The sequence below is a fragment of the Ciconia boyciana genome, chromosome 1 (genome assembly GCF_034638445.1).
Source record: "Ciconia boyciana chromosome 1, ASM3463844v1, whole genome shotgun sequence".
NCBI classification, from domain to species: Eukaryota; Metazoa; Chordata; class Aves; order Ciconiiformes; family Ciconiidae; genus Ciconia; species Ciconia boyciana.
The window spans coordinates 53,902,409-53,925,782 of NC_132934.1; the positions used below are offsets into that span (position 1 = coordinate 53,902,409).

The 23,374-nt window shown below is 38.4% G+C and overlaps 1 protein-coding gene across 3 annotated transcripts in view; it reads left to right on the forward strand.

Moving 5' to 3' along the window:
• Positions 1-680: 680 nt before the first annotated feature.
• NR1H4 (nuclear receptor subfamily 1 group H member 4) overlaps positions 681-23,374 on the forward strand; it is a 34,976-nt gene continuing 12,282 nt past the window's right edge. The window contains exons 1-6 of one of the 3 annotated variants that reach the window (XM_072866303.1): positions 681-765; positions 10,804-11,166; positions 16,720-16,872; positions 20,494-20,627; positions 21,152-21,250; positions 22,359-22,458. In XM_072866303.1, the coding sequence (XP_072722404.1) occupies positions 681-765; positions 10,804-11,166; positions 16,720-16,872; positions 20,494-20,627; positions 21,152-21,250; positions 22,359-22,458 (934 nt within the window). Of the gene's footprint in view, positions 766-10,803; positions 11,167-16,719; positions 16,873-20,493; positions 20,628-21,151; positions 21,251-22,358; positions 22,459-23,374 lie in introns of those variants that run through there. The other 2 variants (XM_072866300.1, XM_072866311.1) reach the window with 2 other exon arrangements.

The window sequence follows — 23,374 nt, forward strand, 5'->3', positions numbered from 1 at the left end:
TAGTGAGCGGGCACAAGCATCTCCCAACCTCCCCAAGCAACAGTTGTACAGCTGCTTGAGACAGCAAAGGAAGTGAGTGGGCAAGCCTGCTTATTAGACCAAGGCTTTGCTTTCAGTTTTTGCCACCATTTTTCTTGTTCAGACAGTAATTACTGAAGGCAAGATAAAGAGCCAGTCACTGGAAATTAAACTCAAGTTTCCTGGCTTGGAGTCTTCTGACCTAGCCATAAACTTGCACTTTTTCACTAAGCGAAAACAATGAAATGATGAAAGGGTGATGAAAAAATAATGCAAACAATTGGTATTCCATGAAGGGGGGCTGGGCAGCATGCCCTCAGCAGGTCAGGCCAGTGCTTCAGTCTGTGAATATTTGAAAAAGGTTGAGCATAAACTGTCATTAGTTTTAAATGAACAGCAGAAGAATGGCAAATAAAATGTACTACAGCAGGAAAAACCAAACAAACTAGATGCAGCATTTTATTAAAAGGCTGAATTAGGTATTGTAACTTGAAGCCAATGTTTTTTACAGTAAATATTGAAACAACCTCCTGAATCCTGCCTTATGATAGGTACACAAAAATGAGTTATCTTGTTTTAAATATTCTTTTTGCTTTATATCTTTCAGGGTCTCCTTTCAACCTGTTTCTTAATTAGCGTATTCCTCCTGAACTGAAGAATAAATGGGATCTGAAATGAATTTAATAGGACATCACCAGCTAGCCACTGCTGATGGATTTTCTCTTGCTGAAGGTCCTCATTCATTTGGTAAGTCACCAAATTAGGTTAAAATAGCAAGCTATCCTTTACTCAGAAACCTAGAAGAAAATGTACTGAAATCTCAAGTCAAGGATGTGTGGTTGACATGTGCCAGCCTTCTTGAATCTTCAATACCTATGGAAGGAATAACAAATAATGGGTCTGTAGTGTTAATGTAATCCTGCACACTATTGCTCTCATCACTGCTCACAGCAGAGCTTGTAGGTTGTTTTTATAACACTATTCTAATACCTGAAATCATTCAGCAAAGACAGACCTTTGTATGTAGGCTGGATGTTATCTTCATGTGAGTAATTTAAATCAAGCTGAGCAGATGTATTTTCAGTTAATTTGTAATAAAATTATACTGCAATGTATATGCATTGCCATATTATGCAAATTTATGAAAGTAATTTCACCTAAATTGAAACCATTGTCTTACTGAGACCCTTAAAAGTTTATGCTATTAACTTCAATGCACAAGAAAATTTATAATGCAGGCTGGAAAATTCTCCTTACTCCAGTTCCACTGAATTTTTCAGGGCTAAGCATGGGTTTGTTAATGAATTAAGAATTCTTGGTCAATATTTTATAAGCATGAGGAAGCTGTCTTCTGTTATACGTACTGCTGAGAAAAAAAGAATAATACATTTTTTAGCCTTTCTTTTGGCACCAGACGGGGACCTTCATTGAGTAACATGATACCTTCAGGACCTCACACACAATACAGACCCCCACAGAATGCTGCAACACTTCAGAACTTTCCAGTCCAAATAAGACCAGAATTCTGTCTTTTTGAGTGCTGGAAAAATTGAAAACATTTCTATTTCATCTATCTGAAACAAGAATAGTGGCTCAGGCATGGAAAGACTCTGACACATGGAGCCACTCCTGCTGCAGAACTCTTAGAAGTCGGGAGCATCTCTCCAAATCAGACCACTTCCAGTGTCCTGGCTCCATACAGCTAAACTAAAGCACGATCACTAATGATAAGCAAAACCCATTGCACTACTGTGTGTTCTTGTTTTTTTCCCTAAGTGTGTTGGGGTTGGGTGGGGAAAATGTTTTTCGTTGTTAAAAAAGTGTATGTAGGTAGCTAAAACACTTCCTTGCTACCTGTTAATTCCAATGTCAGGCCATGATATACAAAGAGAAGCATGATGTTCAAATCTACGGTGCCAAATTTTATAACCAGTCATCCCTTTAAAAGTCCTGCATAATTAAACTACTTCAGATTTCTGTCAAGATTTTCCCCCTGATGTCTACTTTTTCACTAATTATTTCATTATTTTTAAAGAGTAAGGATCAGGTAGCTTCAAAATACAAGGAAGCATGTTAATGTAAAATACTTTCCCTCCACACTGAAATCTTACTCAGAAATTGTGAGGTCTTCAGAAGAGGGATTGTGCCTCCCATTATAGGTATTCAGAGCTTAGCACAATGGAGATTTAATTCAAACTGACATTTCTGTAACAGAAGGAAATAATGCATTAAGGTGTTGAATCAGGGGTCCCATTAGGAAGGAGACTTAGCATGTCTGCTGTGTTTCACTTAAGCTGACTTCTGTTTTGTACGGCCACTTGGTCCTGTTTTGCGGGATGTCTCTCAAGTCTCAGAAGTGAATTCTTTACAAATTTGGTGTGTTTTGCTTTTATAGCTGGAAAAAGCCATCAGAAATAATATGCAACTAAGTCCACAGGGAAAGTTACTCATTGTGAAAATGTGACTCCATCTCTTCAAGATGCTTGTAGGAAATGGTTTCACCTCTCAATTTTATATTTGTAAACTACTTGCATTTTTTTGCCATTCAGTTTTGGCAGGCAGAGACTTGTGAACCCAAGGAAACAGGAAAAAAGCTTTTCTTTTAAATGATCCTTAGAATATAGATTTCTCCCAGGACTTCTCACACATTACAGCTCTGATATAGTACAAGTGAGAAATTGCTGGCTTACAAACATCAGCCTTTATACAAAACAGTCTCCTTTTTCAAAGATACATACTCACATTCTGTAAAAAACCTTGGAAATGTATTATCTTTTCATTATGCTTCACTCAGTCTACGGGAAGAGTGTTCTTAGACCTTAAAAAATAAATCTAAGTGCATCTCCAAACATTAGCATCAGGCCCAGGTCTCTCAAAAGAAATGTTGTCAATCATGAGTTGCTTGTGCTGTAGCCTCATCACCATGGTAATTCCAGGGTACTTCTACATACTCACCCTCAAGATTTCTAGTTGCAGCAGGTTTCAGAAGAGCTTAAAGAAAAAAAAAGGTTTTCTACCTTTCAGTAGTTGGAAATTTTATGTTGCTATTTTAACAGTATATATCGAAGGTATATCTCTTTGTCTTTGGAGTTAGTGTGTTTTAACTGTAGTTTTTCACTTCTGTAGTTATGAGTCTCTGGAAAAAGGGGCTCAAAATGCTAATGAGGGAGGATCTTTAACCTAGCAGAAGTCAGGGTCCTTCCCTTCCACCCCATCTTCCTGGAAAACTGCTTCTATTTTTCTACCTCACTACTCAGGTGATTTAGAAACATTCTAGATCTCTTTACAGAAAACATCTTTTTTTTTTTTTTTTTTTTTTTTAAAGAAGTGGCCAAAACCAGATATGTAAAATGCATCCTCTCCTCTAGCATCTGCATGCAAGATCAACTTTTTCTTCCTTGCAGCTCTGGTTTTCCCAGTGAGGGAGAGGGACTCTTGATGACAAGAAATCCCAGAGGTGCATAGGTCTCCATGGGACTTGTCCTGTTAAGACATTTCTCTTCCTCAGTCAAGCCCTGTTTTTATTTCACAAGCCCCACTGAATTGAACTGGGCCAGCTATGTGAAGACTGGTCCAATTTCATAACCTGAACTAAAAGAAAGTGACACACCTACCAATCTGTACTTTTGAACCCCTGTAATTTAGGACTGAAATCCTGATCTCCTTTAAAACCTTTGGGAGCTTTGTAGTTCACTTTAGAGCCGTGAATTTGTCTTGTGGACACTTCCACCATGATAGACATAGACTGATCTGAGCTCCTCCAAATTGGCTGGACACAAGCTGTGACCTAGAAGATGCTGAGTGCGCTGAGACGCAGAGCACTGCGCTGAAGCTGACAAGCCTTGCTCTAAGGTGATAAGGCAATTCAGCTGGGACAGCGAGACTGTTGCAAAAAGGTATTTGATAGCATCTTTCAATTGCCTTTGAAAATTTTTCATTTTAGGGCCAATACATGCGTTAAATACCCATATCTTCATTAACTTATTTCTTCCAATGGTTATCACTTGCCCTTTTTTAAAAGGGACTGAACTAACTTGCAGACACCAAAAATGTCTCTTTATACTTTAAATGTGGAGGGTAAGCTTATACATTTGTATGGCATCTGAAATATATACAGCATTTGACTCAAACTGTCATTTCTATGACAAGTAAGTAGCAGGCCTTTAAAGTAATAGCCCCATTCTATTTTCTGTGAAAGCACCTTATATAGGAGTTATTAATATGCAAGATACTAAGTGTGAAACTTCAGCTATCAGAGATGGAATTATTTCTAAGAATCTGGAAGGATAACTCAGTACTATTACATGTTTAATTTGAAAAAAGACCTATTCTAAGTGTTTTTGGATGGCCTGACAATGTTTTCTTGTAATGTGACATCAAAATATAACAAGACAAGAAATGCCACCCTCGTTGTACATGTCCATAGCTGAGAAAGAATTTTTTTGGGGGTGAATGAGCACTCTTAAAAGCTGTATTGAAATGGATAAGGAATAATAAACAAGAAATTAAACCAAACAAAGGGGAAAAGAAAGCAATACATCTAAACTTGTCTTAAATATTTGACAAGGTAAGAACAACAAAATGCCATTGAAAATTGTTGTAGGCATAGAACAGTGCCTAAGATGAGCTTAAAAGGCTGACTCTTTTTAGATAAATTTTTATTTGTTCTTATTTTTTTAAAAACAAAAGGTAGTAGGATCAAGTGTCTAAACTGATTAAACAGCTTCAGGATCATAAGATGTGTTAAATAACCACTTGCCTTTAGCACCACCTGGCAGGTGATGCAACATCTGGCTTCATCCCTGCAGAGAAGATAATTAGGCCCATAACAGACCCCCAGATCAAGAGGAAACAAACCAACACAAATTAAAACAGAAAATCGTGTATGTATAATAATTATGAAGAGAGCCAAACCAGAGTGGCAATCTAAGAAAAAAATTTAATGAGAAGGAATGCAGATGAACGGGGTTCTGAGGGTGAAGGTTGCACCACCAAGCAAGGCAAAACCAAAATGCGTTTGTGTGATTCTTTCTTTTGTGCATGTGTGAGTCATTTGTGGATCTTAGCCTGGAAAGGAGACTTTTCCGTGAAATAAGGGGAATCTTGCAACGTGGGGCTTGATTCTGTGCCCATTTACTTCCAGGTGTGATCCTCAGACATACTTCTGGTCACAAATCTGATGTTGGGTCTTAGTGGGCTCATCCACAGTGCTAAATGAAAGAGGCTGAAGACTGAAAGAGGCACAGCACCCTTGACTGTCTATCTTGACACTACTCAACTCCTATCTTGTTCTGGGGCTCTGTTTTGTATCGCTTTAGTAGGTGTCTTTAAGACATGGGCTTACTTCAGGGGGTGTTCCCAAAAAGGCAGCATGGACAGGACTGCAGTAGGTTTGGCTCCTTTTACCCTACACTGTCCTCTAACACTGTCTCCAAGGGGTTTGTACCTTCATACCTTAGCTGCCATCAAACCAAGGCATGCCACACAATATTCTGACTTCATGCTGTCCCAGTACTGCTGTGGTGGCTTCCAACACAGCCCTCGCAATGCTACAGATGCTTTGAACTGAAATGACATATATTACACAACAATATCTGAGAGCCACAGGGAAGCTACATGGGCCCAGAAGAGTAAGGTCAGCAACAAAGGCTACATAGTGTAGATTCATCCTGCCCACTCCAGAGAGAGTTAGTTACCCCTAAGCTACACAGATGAGAATCGATCTTTGACGGCCTTGGGGCAAGGACATCTCTCTGGCACTCTTCTATCTTGTCATACAGATGTGTCCAGTGTGGCCTGAGCACTTTTTTTGAGAATACAACATTTCTGTCCTTAAAAAACATCCGTTAATCCAGTCAGCTAAAACCTGCTGCTTGTGATATTGAAGTGGCTAATTTACTGCACAGAGTCACCTCACATTGCTATATATTCATTGATAAAAATTTTGTTGTAAATAAACCACAATAGGTACAAAATTACAATGGCTAGGCTACTTGGAGGCATCCCCTTGAATGGTAACCAAATTTTATCCAGGTAAATCCATACTGGCAACAGACATTGCTATTGTTTCAGACATTTACAAACAAGTTTCTCTGTAATGAAGTTAATCAGTAAACTGTATAACCTCTGGCCTGTCACTCCTTTGCTAGTCTTAAAGAAAGTTCTCACAGTAAAGAAGTCAACAGGATATGGACAAAGCAGAATTAAAAAGTTTTACTTATACATAGCCCTTAGGGGAAAAAAACAAAAAGAGAGGGAAAGGAGGACTGAGTACCTTAAGGAGAGTATTTTTCTTCAAGAAATGGTCAGACCGAAGACAGCCTAAGGTAGGATATTGTCATGTTCTTGCTCGGACATGTTTGTCATCTGATCTTGTATTCTTCCCTGAAACTGTAGGATGCTAGAAGGTTGTTTAAACCAAATGATCTTTAAAGATCTACAAATCATTTGTTTAGAGTTAAATCAGGATTTCATTAATGGCTATGTTATGATTTCCAAATTACTTAATCCTGAATCTTGTTCTTCTATCTTTAAGTTCCTTCATGAATATCCCACAGAGAGCCAGAGGTTCATATTTTAAACCTGCTTAGAATTCTTTTCCTTTTAATTAGCTTCATACCAATGGAACAATAACTTTTACATTGAAATGTGATCTCATTGTAATTTCTGTAATATTCTGAAAAAAAACATGTTATTCTTCAATCTGCATGTAACCTCAGTATAATTCGGCAAATTGAAAACACTTTCTTTAGTTCCTACAAAGAAAATTCCCTTTCACTTCTACAAGCAGTTAAGCCTACATCAAATATTTTTTCAACTCTTACGTAAAATATTCCGTGTAAAATTTAAAGGAACAAAAGCAAAACTCTCCAAAGGGTTTCAGTTGCAAGTGGTATCGTGGAAAAATATTTGTAAAATGATGACCATATCTATGTGGAGGTTTCACTTTGACATGAGTAAGATTTCCAGATTTCTGTAAAATGTTTTTCATTGAAAAACATTTATTTGCGAAACATAATCTAAAAGATCTACAGCTAGAAGTAACATCACATTTGTGTGCGCTTAAGTAGTCTTTCTTTAAAGATGTAAAAGGTATGCTTCCAAAAGGAAAAACAGATGTATGTATCAAAATAGTTAAGGCCACACAAATATAAAATATTGCTGTATTCCAATGAGTTCATTTCTGATTTCACTTTCACTGCTTTATACTACTGCAGCTCCAGCAATTTCAGTGGGCTGGCTCATGCCTTACAGTGGCAGGAGACAAGCCCATCTCAGACTTCTACAAATATCTGGATAAAAGCATATGTACATTCCGGTTGGCAAGATAAGATTAGTTTTATTTTGCGATAAGAAACTATTTGTTCTAGACTCACATGTAGTTTGCAAAGCATAATTCTAAAAAATCAGTGTGGTTTTCAAATATCATGCAGGACAGAGCAGTGCACCATATGCCTCTGAAAGCAGAACCCCTTCAGCTTTTGTTGGAAGCCTCGTGCATGCAGAGGGCTGGGGAACACAGCTCAGACCACGCTTTTTGGATCAGGTCATAGAAATACTTTGTCCCGGTAATTTCAAGGCATCTAGTTTCTATTTCAACCTCACCATTTGTTTCAATTTTTTAAGATAATATTTCAGAGTAAAAGGACATGTCAACTAAAAAAAATGAAACAGTTTCATTTTGAAATCATCTTTATGGAACACCTCCTCAGTTTTAAACAATTATTTTTCGGAATGATTTTAGATCACTAATGCTTTGGAGCAGACCATTTCTTGCAATGTTTAATTCTAGACTCATTGACAATTTTGTGGAAAAAAAAAAATTGACAACTGTTTTTGATCTGGTCTGGGTAGAGAATAGTGTCTCACTGACTCAGCCCAAGTTGGCTGATTTCTAAGGATGAAATACAGTTACCCACCAAACCCTTCAAACAGGTCTACTTAAAAAAAAAAAGGAAAAAAAAACCCTTTAAGCTAAAGTGGGAAAACCTACATAGTTGCAACCTAATTATCTTTAAAAATCAATCTGGTCTCCGTAACTGTAGTATCTGAGCAGTTCCCAGAGTTTTAGCTGTAAAACTGTTTTACATAAAACAAGACCATGTTCTCTCAGTCTCTCTTGACCCTGCCTGTTCCCCCTTTTCCCTTCCATTGCTCTGAGCATGGACTCAATTCAGCTGAATTGTATAACATGTGCCTGACACAAAAGGAAAAAGAAGGAGATACAGGCTGGTTGTTTTTTTTCCCCCATATTTAACTTTATACATTAAGACTCAGATGTTTTTGTTTCCTCCAGAAGCAGAGTAGAATTAATGATTGTGAAGATTTTTCTAAACATATCCGTAGCCCAAATGGATCTACAGTGGTTTAAATAAACACCCAATATTGTCTCAGCACATGCCGCAGTTCTTTAGCAGTCCTGAGTTTTTTAACAAGCCCTGAGATTATTTTTTTGCTGTGAAAGGAGTGTTGCCTTCTCTTCTTGCTCTTTCAGAGGCCCAAGCAGATCAGGAGGCTGGTATAGAGCTTTTGTGGAATTTCCTGTGGATGGCATAAAGTTAAAAATCAACAGTTTGTTCCTTTCATTTTGGGATCGTCCCACTTTCCTTCAGCAAACTCAACTAACTAAGTAATTACTAACTAGCAAATGACAACTTAAGTCTTCATGGTGAAGAGATTCCTTTCCAAAGAGAGACTGAATGATTTGTATAATGATTGTGTATCTCACAATTAACACCAGTTTTTGTACCTGAAGTACTTTGACCATTCTTAATGAGCAGCAGTTTCAACAAATGGCAAATATAATTAAAGAAAGACCACCTACTCATTAAACCTATACCAAACAATAAAGGTCAGCATCAAACCATTGCTGTCCTCACCCTTTCCATGTTTTGTCACCGCTGCAACTGGCAGGTATCAGTGACAGCTTGCATTTGATGCATGAAGATGTAACTTCACCTCCAGGCTCTTCCATAGAGTCCCCAGATGCCTGTATTTTTGTCTCAGGTCTCTGTATGTCTATGGTGTCTATTTAAAGGGCATAAACTTGGGTTTGGGGAGTGCCTTCGGCTATTCTGCTTCTGCTAGTGTAGTACTCAGGGCCCTGGCCTCTTCTGGAGCAACTAAATGCAACCATACTTAAACTAATTGTTAATAATAAATGGCACCATTATTCTCATTTGGTTTTGTGTCACATTTTTCCAGACGTACATCTTGCTGCTTATTCTTGAACTGGGACCTCAACATTTCCTATTGGCAAAGATGTGCTGTGGACAATACAGCAATCACATAAATCCAAAACACTTGTATGTCTTCTGCAGCACGGTAAAGTAGGAAGGGCAGAAGGCTGCAGAGCAAGAGCATGAGACCTTGAAAGTGAAAAAATAGGTGAAATGAAAAGGTTAGTTTCTGGCATTAGCTGAAGTGAGACAAAGGAGAGGGAAGAATCCCCTACTACAGATTTTTATTGTTTGTTGTCATTACAGATGTTCCCTCTTCTTAATTGTTAGCATTTCTTCATTGTTTTTGATTCCTCAGAAGTGAAGGAGACTTGCCAGGGAACCAATTTTATGTCAGCGAAAATGTTTTTGGAGTGCTTCTGAAGCACTGTTAATTAATGGTCACCAATGAAGATTAATCTATGATTTCCTTGTAAATACTGCTGTTGACTCCAATAAAAGTGGGACTCAGCATGTTCCTGTAAATATGCACTATTTTTCTCAGATTCTCTTCTTGGAACTAATGAAGGAATTGTGTCATCATTTTAATGAAACAGCAAGATGTGGCTTTCTCCAACAGAAAATATGAAGTAGTTTGCAAATAACTTTTAAATTACTCTTTTCAGCTGTTTGACGTGGGCTTGATTTTAATTACACCATCCAGGGACTGCTGGATGTTATTGTACTTGTAGTACAGAAAAAAATGAGACTTAAGTTCTTTGCATTTTTAAACCTGCTATTTAATGGGCAAAGTTAAGGTAGCCTCTAGATACTGTGTCAATCCCAACAGGAAAGGTTGCCATTCTTTGTACCATTGCCAGATTTGTTGTTGGCTCAGATGTGCTTCATATGAGAACCACACAACTGCACTGAGTGTCACAGGTTTGTAGGGGCTGGGGACCAGGCTGCAGAGGCTGGCTGGGTGGCTGCTGGCCACTGGCCGGTGAGAAGGCTGAATTTCATCACTTATATTAGGAATATCTTCCCTGGTCCTTCATGGTAACCTCACTTTCCCCTTTCAGGCTCTTCTAAAACGTTTATTTCATGTTCTTAGTCTTCTAATTAAGCCTCACTCTTGTCTTTCCCCAGTGCATTTTTTCCCTATCATGACATATTCATTCAGCATTAAACAGAAATTAACACGGTTTGAGCCTTGATCTAACTTTCAGCAATGCCATAGGTTTTTTGGCTTTTGTTTGGATTTCTTTTATTTTGCTGTGAGAACTAATTTGGGTTGCTAGCTTCTCTGTAGTGTGGATTGCTCTTTCTTGTAAACTGAACATTTATACGATTAGCTGCATGGTATCCTTAAAGATTCTTTTATGTAAGTGCCAGTGCTGGACATTTCCACCAATAATAAAGGAGTGTCTGAGAATGGCTAAGTTACTTTTAAAATATCTTGCAACGTATTTGCGTAGGACCAGGACCACAGCAAATCTGAGCTCAGATAATGCAATCTTTATGATTATGCCTTGTTTTTGAGATGGATGTCTGGAAGTGGAAACTTCTCTGATAACTGCAGTTTCATAGTAGTAATAGAAATTGGTTTTGCATTATTATTTTCCAGGTGTCCTTTCAGAGCCAATGAATTCTCCAGTGCAAGAGGCAGATGTGTCACCTTACACACAGTACAACAGTGTGCCATTTCCCCAAGTTCAGCCTCAGATTTCATCACCGCCTTATTACTCCAACCTAGGCTTCTACCCTCCGCAGCATGAGGAATGGTATTCCCCAGGGATGTATGAGCTCAGGAGAATACCCTCAGAGACCTTCTTCACAAGGGAGACAGAGATAATGGATATCCCTGCAGCCAAAAAGCCTAGACTGGGTCACTCCACGGGAAGAGTGAAAGGAGAAGAGCTCTGTGTGGTCTGCGGCGACAAAGCCTCTGGGTACCACTACAATGCTCTTACTTGTGAAGGATGCAAAGGTAGGATGAAATCAATTACAGAATACAATTCAGCTAATAAGCACAGCAGTTCCTGAATTTTATTTCTTTTTTTCGTGTTAATTTTATCTGTCATTAATCATTTCAGAGATTTAAGTTTGGATCTGGTGTACCCTATTCTGTATTTTCTCCAAGACAGATTGGCAGTGTCTTCCACCATTGTCCTCTGAATACAGAGCACAGTTGGCCAACCTACAGCTCTTAAGCCATCCTTAGTTCTTGGTAAACTTAAGAACAGCTTCCATGTGGGGGCCTGGAAGCCTGGCTCTGCTGTCTTGGCAGCTGTTGGTGCCGATCTCTGCCTGTGGAAGGAACCAAACCCATGGAGGCCCCTGGGAGTTCAATGCTAGGCTGCCCTAGAAACCGGCTGCGAACCCAGCCCAAATGCCTCCTGTAGTGCACATTGAAAGGAAGTGAAAGCTGTCAGCTCCCACCTGCAGACTGTTCCCAGAGAATTTCTTTCCCTTAGCTCCCAAATGGGGGGTGTCTTCACATTTGTGAAATGAAAGGATTTCCAATTCTAGACTTGCTTCTAGGGATAGCCCCTGTTCCTAGGGAGGGAGCTTCTTCAGGAAACAGGTGGTACCTGTAGGATAAATATCTTGCTTCTTAGGAGAACAGTATTCACAAGTTGGTGTCAGCATAAATGGGATACAGAAAATTATTGCCATTATTAGAAACATGATTGTCAGATATTTTAGCAGAGAGGTATAAAAAGGTTATGCTGATGGGATAACTATTACACCTAAGGACGGTTAGTCTGTCACAGGGCTGAGGTACATTATAGAAAGAAAAATAATGCCTAGTTTTTCATTCTATTCTGTGAATAAATATTTCATTATCATTTCTGTTCTACAGATAAAGGGTAAAGCATGGACATTACTGAAGCACTAAAATATCTTAATGTGGAGCTCACTTTCACTGAGAGTGGACTTTGCACTAATTTGGGGGTTTTGCTTTATCTATTACAAATTCATTTCTGAGGGCACAACAGACCACACTGGTCAACCACTCTAAACATAAATACAGTCAAGGGTCATATAGTTTATCTCAATAATTCCAATAAATAAGAGATTTGTTTATTTCTGCTGTCCGTGTGAATAGTCTCAAAGTAAAAAAAAATATGAATTAACTTGTATGAATGCTGTCATTATAAACCAGATGAAACTCAATTTTAATGTGAAGATTCCAAGTAATGATATATTTACTCTGTTAATAAGCTATTCCTACTGTTTATTAACTTCATTATTAAATGTCTTAGTAATTTTTCCAAGACTTACAATTACAAACTATGAAAATTGTGAAGAATGTTTCTAGGAGAGAGGTTAAAACCACCAGGTAAATACTCAGACTAAAACCCATGGTGAAAGGAAGTATGTGTTCATCTCTTTACTGATTCAGTTTGAATCACTCTATGTAACTATAATTTTACTGCTTTATTGGGATAATTTATTTTATGTTTTTGCTCTGTTTCATGACTGCAACGTCAATTACAAAGAATAGTACCCTTGATCAAACATAGTGATAGTTGATTTTAAGATAATGCATTCTGTTTCTACAATAAACTTTAGAGGTGATTAAAGTACCAGCTGATTCAGTAAAAAGATGTGCTGAGGATAGTAATTCTGTTTGACAAGGTGAACAGCATACTATGTTTTCTAGACCTCTGATCATTCTTGTGTATCTGTGGAATTTTTCACATGGGTATACATTACCCTCAAAGCATGGTGACCAAAACTGGGCTCCGTACTTCAGTTGTGCTCTTATCAGTGCAGTAGAACTACTTCATGTGTCTCACATCCAAGTATGAGATTACCCCTTCTTTTTGGCGACAAGGCTGTTAATTCAGGCTCAATGTGTGTCCAAAACAATATGCAGATCCCTTTCTGCAGGACTAGTGCTCACCTTGCAGCACCCCTGCTCCATTGATGCCGTGGACATTCTTATTCAAAGGGGGAGGCTTTGTACATATTTTTATGAGATTCAATCCTCTGTGATGAATATGTTAATTTTTTTTTTTCATTTCTTTCTTGGGTAATGCATTCAGCAACACTCTCCATTCTTTTTGGTTTTCTTTCTTGAGCAGAAGGAACAAATATTAAGATCTTATTTATCATTCCCCATGAGAATATTAGTCTAAAGATATAGGCAGGAGTATACACTTCTATTTTTTTTTTTAATACATTACCATCCATTAACAAATAAGTATGAACTATTTCATTAATATTTTACATATTATGCAAAAGCAGATTAAACAGAACATTTGCTCTCATACAACATTTGCCTGTGGTACTATAAAAAAAAAGGCTTCCTTGAGGTTTGTCTCACCTCTAATATAATACTTTAGAAAATGCTGCCTAGATTAACAATAATAGCATCACAGTTGTGGTCCATAAAGGATGAGGCAGTTCACAGGCATTGCTACAGTATAGTGACCAATATACAATGCCTTAAATCCTGCTGCTGTAGAGGTCATTTCTGAGACAACCTTTGCAGAAAGACATCAAAGATTTTAGCCTTAGTCTGTATAGTGATACTGGGTTTTAAGGGCCATTTTCAGGTGTTGCAGAACAAGTGGGACATAGTATTGGGCTTGTTCAGTAAAGCCACAGAATAAGTTCAGCTGAGAGAAAAGCTAGTTGTGAATTCCCCCTGCACAGGCTGGCGGTATGAGTTTTTGCAGTGTTCAAACGACTCCTGATAATGCTTGATGTCTAGTCAAGCCAGACTGAGAATACTTCCTGCAAAGAAGGGTCCCGCTTCAATCTTTGCCTCGCAGTAACACTCACCACGTGGGCACGGGGGGAAGGAACGCTGTAGCATGTCTTGAAAGAGCAGAGCAGGTGCTTTGCTAGCAATTGTGAACTTCAAAAACTTTTAAATTGAAAACCCAGAGCAGTTGGCCATCAGGATGGCAAACGGAGATACTTACAAAGCTTTCATCTACACTTTTAACAGCTGTTCTCTTTCAACGGTCATAATTTCCATAAGAAAAATCAGCATCAGTAGCATTGGATCAGCTCTAGCCATAATTAATCATATTCATGACTAGCTAAGAGAACAAAGCAAATTCAACATTTCCAGCCAACATGAGCTTTTTGTAATTTGGCAAGATCAGATAAAAGTTAGACTGTGCCAGAAAAACCTTCAGCTTTTGGGGCTGCCCCATCATTAGTTTAAGAGATGCCATTTCTGATTTACCTCTGAATTTTTGTAAAACTCCTCCTCTTATAGAAGGTCACACATAAAATATTTCAGGCATTTTAAGTTCATTTTGAATTATTAGTGAATAATATATATTGAAATTCCATTCATACCAAAAAGCTAATTTCAAAATTAACTATGAAGAATTCTGTTCGAGAAGACAATGATTCAAGAGTCACTTCATGATAAAACCGAAGCGAGAGTAAGGTTAAAACTACTTTTTGCCAAAAGATATTTCACTTTTTATTTCACATAATTCACTTTTTCAAAAACTTTGTTTTCAAGAGAAAATATTTGATTGCTTGAATCCTGTCGGCTCCTATCTTTTTGCATCCCTAGTTTTGCATTTGTCTTTTACATTCTTACATAATTCTAAAAAATTCATTTACTAAAGCTCTTTTTCTTTGCTCTTCCATGAAAAAGCAAACACACACCTTGTGGACAGAGTGAGTGATAAAGTCATCAATCAGACTTAGAATGTCATAAATATCTGTGCAGAACTTTTCAACATTTACTACTAATTAATGTGTCATGAATTACAAGATTTAAATTTAACAAATAAAATTTATAAATGACGTAAAGCAGATGCAGTTGCCTTTAACTGACACTGAGAACCTACAGCTTAAATCCAGGCCTTTTTCTCCTTTCCCTGACCAGTAAATGGTAATGCATTACACGCCACGTGAATGATGAATAAAAATAATGCCTGGGGCTGCTGAGTTCTACGCAATCTGCATTTCAAAAGAGACTGATGCCAGTCAAGTGTATTTATCTGAAAAGAAGCCAGTAAAACAGACAGCATGGAAGAGATTTCAAGCAGGAAATACAGCAGATTCAGAGAAATGCCAGATTTTTTGTAACCAGATAGTGGAATTGTTTTACTGGTAGCTACACACTGGTGCTTGGAAGAGATTATGTAATTATAAAAACATGTGCCAAAGTTGGGAAATTGTCACGTGACAATGGCAAAATCATCACATCATCTGTTTTCTTGCCTAGACTCAGCGGGATGGTATCTTAGCTGAATGCATTCTGAAAACACACAGACAAATCCTGCAATGGACAACAATTCAGATTCACATCTGAATTTTCCCTACGATTTGAGTATGGGAGACTACATCTTATCTGGTGCCTCTCTTAGTGGATCAGAGTGCCAGGTTGGAAAACAATGGTGTTTTTATTGTGCCAGCCAGTGGCAATGAGAAAGCAAAAGGTTTGTGAATAGCTCTGGTTGATGTAAATTTAGGCAGAGCTCTAGTTTGAAGTACAGTATAAATCAGTGATGTGCCAGCAGAAGCTCCCAGGAGTCTCTTTCAGAAACTTGCCCTCAGATGGGGAGGAGAACTGAGCCCAGAGATAGTTAATTCCCTCTGTAGTTGATGCTAAATAGTCTCTGCCATACGAAGGACAATGTAAAGAAATTGTGATGGCACAGTGAGTCACACTAAAAATTCAGGAAACATTCAAGTCATCACTGGCAGCAAAGACACTGTTGTTTTGTGATGACTCTCTTATTCAATTACATTTCATATCTTGAGCACTCCACATTTTGCCCATGGTGCCACTCTCAGACGTGTGATAGGCCGCAGCCAAATAGGAGATTCAGACAGACTGAGGAAAGGTCCTCTCGATTTCTTGGATCAGTTGCCATTTGCAGTTACCACTGTGCAATTTTGGAGGCAAATCCAGCAATGACACCAGTAGAACTGCCTGTGCAGGTGAAATTAGGTGACTGCTTAACTCATCAGGTGAACAGTATTTAGTGAATGAGGCTGGAGTATCCTACAAACAGGGGAGGAGGCCACATGTACAACAGGCAGATACTATGCAGCTTCCTTATTAAACTCAGGAGTGGGCAAGCAGACCAGTACGCAGAGCTTCTGCAGCTCCCAGGAGCTGAGGGAACTGTGATGAGTTACTCAACTCTCTTTCTGTGAATCCTATACCTCAAGAGACCTAACGGACTCATTTTTTTTTCACTGGCTATCATGCCAGTGGTATGGTATCAGCCTACATCTCTAGTGCTGGTGCTTAACCTGCTCCTGGTAGGTTTCAGATAGGGGTGTGAATTTTCCCAACATTCACAGTTCCAGGACTTTACTTTGGGCTAATGTCTAATGTTTGGGCATGTGATTTATCATGTTGATTTATTAAATAATATTACTTTGATACTATTCTCAGTACCAATATCAAGAATATAGTCATCCAGGCACTGAAAGAAACTCGCAGTGCAGCAGAACACGTCATTCAGAAAACCCAGTGGAGACGGAGGTACTCTTCAACTTGACTGCTTTGCTTCTTTTTTATCTATGTCACTGCTGTATTGTGCAGGGTTCTTCAGAAGAAGCATCACAAAAAATGCAGTATACAAGTGTAAAAATGGAGGCAACTGCGAGATGGACATGTACATGAGGAGAAAATGCCAGGAGTGTCGCCTAAGGAAATGCAAGCAAATGGGCATGTTGGCTGAATGTATGTATACAGGTATTTGCATCATATAGTCAGAATGTGCAGAGAACACATCAAATACTGTATTTGTTTAATTGGGCTGGTTTTAATAATAAAGCTTTAAAATATGTCATCTGGCAGGTGGAAGGTGCGTTAAAGATGATGCCGTGCCTGTGCATCAAATCCTGTTGAAAAAGGCAAATGCACTTACAAGCAACAGGATTTAGTTGGTGGTCAGGAACATAAGGGTACAAGAGCTGAGCAAATGGTGAAGTAAGGGCTGTCCTGCACTAGATGACAGCCATTACTCTGCTTGAGTGGCAAGGAAAAGCAGTTGGGGGAAGCAAATCTATGGGAGACTCTCCAGGAGGGAGGAGTTTGCAGTGTTGTGGAAGCCAGAGCAGGAAAGTCCTGGTGCTCCCCTTTGCTACTCTTTCTGGGACCCTCTCTGTCAAGTTCTTGCTAGCCAAGTCCAAATTTTGGCATTCAAACAATGCCATTTTCAATAAAAGAGGAGGACTGCTGCTAGCAGGAAGTTTCTGTGGACTTGCCAAGTGTATGTTGTCAGACCTCACCCAGCAATCAGGCAAAGCCTGCTACGGGCTAGCCCTTTTTTATAGTCTCATTAGCTTTTCTCGTGGCACTATAGTTTTTCCTGCCTTGCGTATAGGCACATAGGTAGAACCATCTCCAGAAATGAAGCTGATGATAGACTTTAATAATGTTTCATATTAAAGTGAATATGCTATTCAGACTGGCAGCTTATAAGCTTCATTGAGCTTTATATTCGATAACTTAGAACAACAGGGATATTGGAGTGCAACCTTAAACAGATTTAAAACTGCATTTTGAGTAAAATGTTGGCCATTATTTTTGCAAGCTTGCTCCTGAAAACTGTCTGTAAACATCTGCTCTTCTGCCTTCCATGAACAGGGCTAGAATTTATTCTCCTTGATGGCTCCAATCATTTTAGCATACACGTATGTGTGAAACCAATTTAGCTTCATACAGGAAATTAATCTACTTGGAATTTTTAATATACTTCTATCCCTCAATCTGATCAGAAGATGCTATATTAACTGTTGGTTTTGTGAGAAACAATAAGCTCCATCAATATTTGGAATGCATTGCCAGCATAATGTAATTAATCTTTCATTCTGCAAATTGAACAGGCTACAAAGATCCTGAGATATGACATATTCTCGTGCAATACATAAATATATGAGCAGACACCACCACTTGATGACAGCACTCAATGTATCCCTAAGTGCCAGGGGAAAATAACTCCCCTGTGGTGCTGATCCCAGATCCATTGTGCCAAAATTTCGAGGGTTCAAAGTAGCCTGAGTGACTTAGTGTGACAAAAAAACAACCCATCACCGAAAAAATAGGTCAGCGTAAATAATACTGACTGGGCCCACATGAAACTTTTAAGCCGGCCTATCATTTTCACAAACTGGCATATGTGAAATGAAAGCCAGCGAGTGCCACTGCCATCTGACTCTCTCTCTGCAATGGAAACACTGGGTATCTTGTGTTGCTCATGACTTAACCATAACCATGCTCTAATGCACTGCAATGAGAATGTTTGGCAAGGTACTATTTAATGGCTTTTAAGTAGGAGTGTGCTGTATAATTGCTTTTAGTTCAAGGCAATCCAGGACAGTAAAACACAAAGCTTCTAGTAGTATAGAGCATTTATTTGAAAAAAAAAAAAAAAAGACTAGGAAATAAAAGGTTACCTTGAACTTTGTTTCACTTACTCATTTTGTAGGACTGTAATTGCAAGCTCTGTGGATTCTTTTTTCCCTCTGAACAAGGAGGTAAAGTCTTATAAACATTTATGGCATGGCTACTCAACAATCCCCATCCTGCCCTTTATACACAAACTACAGACAGATCAAAATTACTAAATATCAACCTCAGTCATTTGCTGTGGTTTTGATATAAACTGCAAGTTTCTTGGGTGAAATGTCTGCCCAGGGAAGACCCAGGTTCTGCCACTCTTCCTGGAAGGTAATACCCATTTAATACCCATTGAAACCTAGCTATCTCTGAGGTAAAAAGTAGAGTCCTGTCCCTCACATGAGTTTTCCAGCTAACTTAAATAGAGCCAGAATAAGATGTCAAGGTACTACTCAGTAACAGGAAGCATGAGAAAAATCTGTCTTACTGCTTAAGGCAAATGTAAACCAAATTTCTCCTAGGAAGGTAGTAGACCAGATCCTAAGCTGGTGGAAAACAGTACAAGCCCACTAACACTGCCAAAGGATGCACTGAATAATTTTGAAAAAGAAATCTATTATGCTGTGTGGCAGCACAAATTACATGGCTTGATACCAATTATTATCTCCATCATTCCCATTCCCCTCTTTCAAGGTATTATTTGCAGGTCTTATTTTAATCATGTAAATTTCCTCTTCTCTCAGCAGTTCAGGTAGGTTATTTTATATAGTGCTTAAACAGGAAATTAAAAACATTCACAATGAAATTCACTGTTTTCATGGTATCTTCCTCCACTATCATATGCTCACTGAATGAGCCTCTTTTCCTGCTCTGCATTTTCAAAGTGAAGAATGGGAAGGATACTTGAAAGCTCAAAAAAAAAAAAAAAAAAAAGAAAGAAAGAAAGAAAGAAGTCCTGTGCTGATAGGTTTATTTTTAGATGAATACTTAGCTGTTTACTTTTTCATTTGTGCTTTCTGGCTGTCTTCCACAGGTTGCGTAGGGTACCTATTGTCCCTTTCTTTTGTTAGCACAAGCAAATTGCTAGTTTTTATGACATCCACACAAGGATGCTCCCTGGTTCAAGGTACTGAAATGTAGTCTAGAACAAAAAAACCCCCACAAATGCAAAAATCCTTTCATTAGGGCAAGTGAAACTCTATAGTAAAACCAGGGTTTTATTCAGTCCTCTAATACAATGAAATGCAAAATAGCAAGACCAACCGAGTAACATTTTAAATAAATACATTTTTCAGCTATATTTGCCAGCCTGAGTTACTTCTGAGCCTACATTCTCAGCTATTGGTCTATCTATATAGTGACACTGTAATGGCTAAAGCCCTGGAGCCCTCCCTTCTTAGAGGGCTTTCTGTGAAAAGATTCTGCACTACAGCCATAATATTGCTTAAAGATTATTGAAAACATTCACTGCTCTTTGTGTAAGAAGAGCTGCACCTCGATTACTGTTTTGGATCGGATGAGGAGCACACTTTTGATGACAGTCTTCCAGCTGACCCCATTTGGTGCACTTTGGTTCGGGTGTTGGAGCACACGAACAGGTTTTCTTTTGGATGAAACTAAACCAAAGACACACTCTGGCACACTCCCATCACTAATGGGTTTTCTGTCTGTAAGACCAGATCAGAGCTGGTCCAAAGCAAGACCCCTGACATGCACACTGTGTGGATGCTGGGTCACCAGAACCGTTTTGCTCTGCAGATGGGCTCCTGCTGGGCTAGACTACTCATTAGAGTGTACTTAGTATGTCTCATTAGACTCACATTCAAAGATAATAACATGTTCAGGAAATATGATCTGCACAGGTAAGTGGGTTTATTAGCATAAAGGGCATTCATGGGCATGCTTATGTACCTATTCAGTGCCTGAGGCATATATAAATCCAATTGTTATCTGTTCTATTATGTGTTCTAGGTCTGTTAACAGAAATACAATGCAAGTCAAAAAGGCTACGGAAAAATGTGAAACAGCCCCCAGATCAGACAGTCAATGAAGATAACGAAGGCCATGACATGAAACAAGTGACATCTACAACTAAAATATATAGGGTAAGAAAATTCTTGTAATAGTTCGTACAGTAGTGGTGATGTTTGAGCTAAATGTGGCTAGTGCAGTGAATATTGAGTACTTGCAAACTCTCTGGAGCTGTCTGTATTAATTAAAACTCCATCTCCTGCAAGTCAAGGAAATACCTTGAGTATAGAAGTAGTTCTGATATTTTTAGTCAAAACTCAGTAAAGCATCCATTAAATCCATAAAGTATTTTTTCTGTGATACATATGTCAGGTATATATCACATACGGTGAGATGTGATATTAAAGTTTGAGCACACCTAGTTATTTGCTAAACATTTTCTTATTTCTAATAATAAACCACACAAACTCACACAGTCTAGAAGCATTATACACCTCTCTTCTGTACACTTCTATAGAAATCTCAGTGACAAGCAAACCTCTTGTCTGTTTGGTCTCCAAGTGTGAGAAATAGATTATAGCTTTTGCTTAAAGCAAGAGATGCTAGATCATTTCTATGACCACATTTCATAATGGGCGCTTTTTTTTTGCCAGTATAGGAGAAAGTAGAATTTACCCCAGAACAGCAGAACCTTCTTGATTACATCATGGATTCATACAGTAAACAACAAATACCACAGGAGGTGTCAAAAAAACTAGTAAGTACATTGATTAATCCATTTTTGAGATGTCGATGATGAAGCTGAGGATTACACAGCAGAAAATATTTGTAATCACCATAAGTAGGTGTAGTAAGTAGTAGAGCAAACTATGGGTAAAAGCTTACAGTTAAAACATGCTGCAGGGGGGGCAGAATCTCTCCCATTCAGTCAAAAGTTAGACCACATCTTTGTTTATCAAACTTAAATGCTAAGAAAAAGCTTTCAACTCTGGAAATACACTTTTATGCTCAAATCTCAACTTTGCTGATTGGAGCTTTGTTTTTTGCATTGTCAGTATAGGCAGTGATTTGAGTCTGACTTGCAGCCAAGCTTCCTTTCTATTAAGATACCAGCCTGGAAGCTTGAAAATATTTCATTTTTTTGAACCCAAATTCCCAACATTTTCCAGGTTTGGATTTTTGTTTCATCCCCTCTTCTTTTCTTTTCCTCTCTACCTTCTAGAAATTCCATTTTCCCTTTAAAAGCTTCCAGTTTTCATGGTAGGATGGAAAAAGGTTGGGAAACAGGGAAAAGAGGAGAAAAGGGTTTAAAAGAGATATATTTTTTTTACAAAACTGTCATGTTCAATCTTAAAAAAACCCCAAAACTGTAGAAAATTATTTCCTAAGTCATCAACTTTGAAAACTAAAAGAAGACACTTGCAGGGGGAGGGTTGAATAACCCATAACTAATTTGTGGAACTTATTTCCATGGGAGGTCGAGGAGGTCAAAACCAAAGATATTTAAAAAAAAGAAATAGACATATTCATGGATAACAAGGCTTTTGGTTAAATATAGATAAATATAAAAATATACCAAGGCTTTTGGTACACATAGAACTTCTAGCTCAGGAAGTGCCTAAATCATTGATTGCTAGAGATGACACTGAAAGTGACACAGATAGTCCAGAGGAAAGGACACTGTCTACTTCTTTTACTTCTTACATTGCCTTCTAAAATACCTGTTTTTGACAATCATTGGAGACAAATTACAGAGTTAGATGGACCTCTTGCCTGATCCACTCTAATAATTCTTGTATTTTATGCTCTTAAATGTGAAGTGACAATGAATATTAACCGATTTTGTTTGGTTTGATTTTTAACAGTTACACGAGGAATTCAGTGCAGAAGGAAATTTTCTGATTTTAACAGAAATGGCTACCAGTCATGTGCAGGTTCTTGTGGAATTCACTAAAAGACTACCAGGTATATCCAGTGTGTTGGGGAAAATTTGTTATTGCAAAGCTTACATGCCTTTCAGTTGCCATTTGGTGATTGTTGTGTATATTTTGAAGACTATATAAAAATGCTTCCTCCTCTGACATATATGCATTCTTCAGACACTGTCTAAAGAAAAGGAGCTTTGTGCTCTGACGAATAATACATTGAATAATTCAAACTCTGCCACTCTGAGATGTGGCACTCTTTACCTATTGACAAACAAAACACTCAGAGAAGGGGTTGTGTCTCTAGAGAGACTTTATTTTCATATATCACTGCAATGCCAAATAGTCTGCCTCTAAACTACCGCTAACACTTGCCAGACTCTGTTTCTCTGGCTTTGCTGCCTTTGTAGCAAAGCCTCTAGGTCATGGCATCCACTGAATTGTGAATCCTAAACAAGAACTTTCCCTAGTTGGTGGTACCAACTGTTATGGTCCTCACAGGGTGTCTTATGGACAAGCACCGAAAACCTGAGTTTATCATTAGTATTGTTTTAACTCCCAAGTTGATGTTACCTCAAGAGTGAACACTGGGCGTGGTACAGGTTCCTTGTAAAACAAGTAATGTTTAGGTGTATGAAAACATTATTTTCCTGGTATCCCCATGATATTGACCCTTTCTCTGTGTGTTACGGGCTTGCTTCAAAGCCTAGCTCTGCAGTTGTAACCATATTTTTTTTATGCTAACTGGGATACTGGCTCACAGGAAATGAATGGAGCACAAATTAAGCAAAGGGGTACACCAATGTCAGCAGAAAGATGCTAACACTGCTCCTTAATGGAACAGAAGAAAGAATTTAATTTGCTATGTACCACTCTGGCTGAACGCAATCACTGCTCAAGCACAGGGTTACGCGTGCATATCCCCACCTAACAGGGAGTGAAGCTATGAGCTAGCA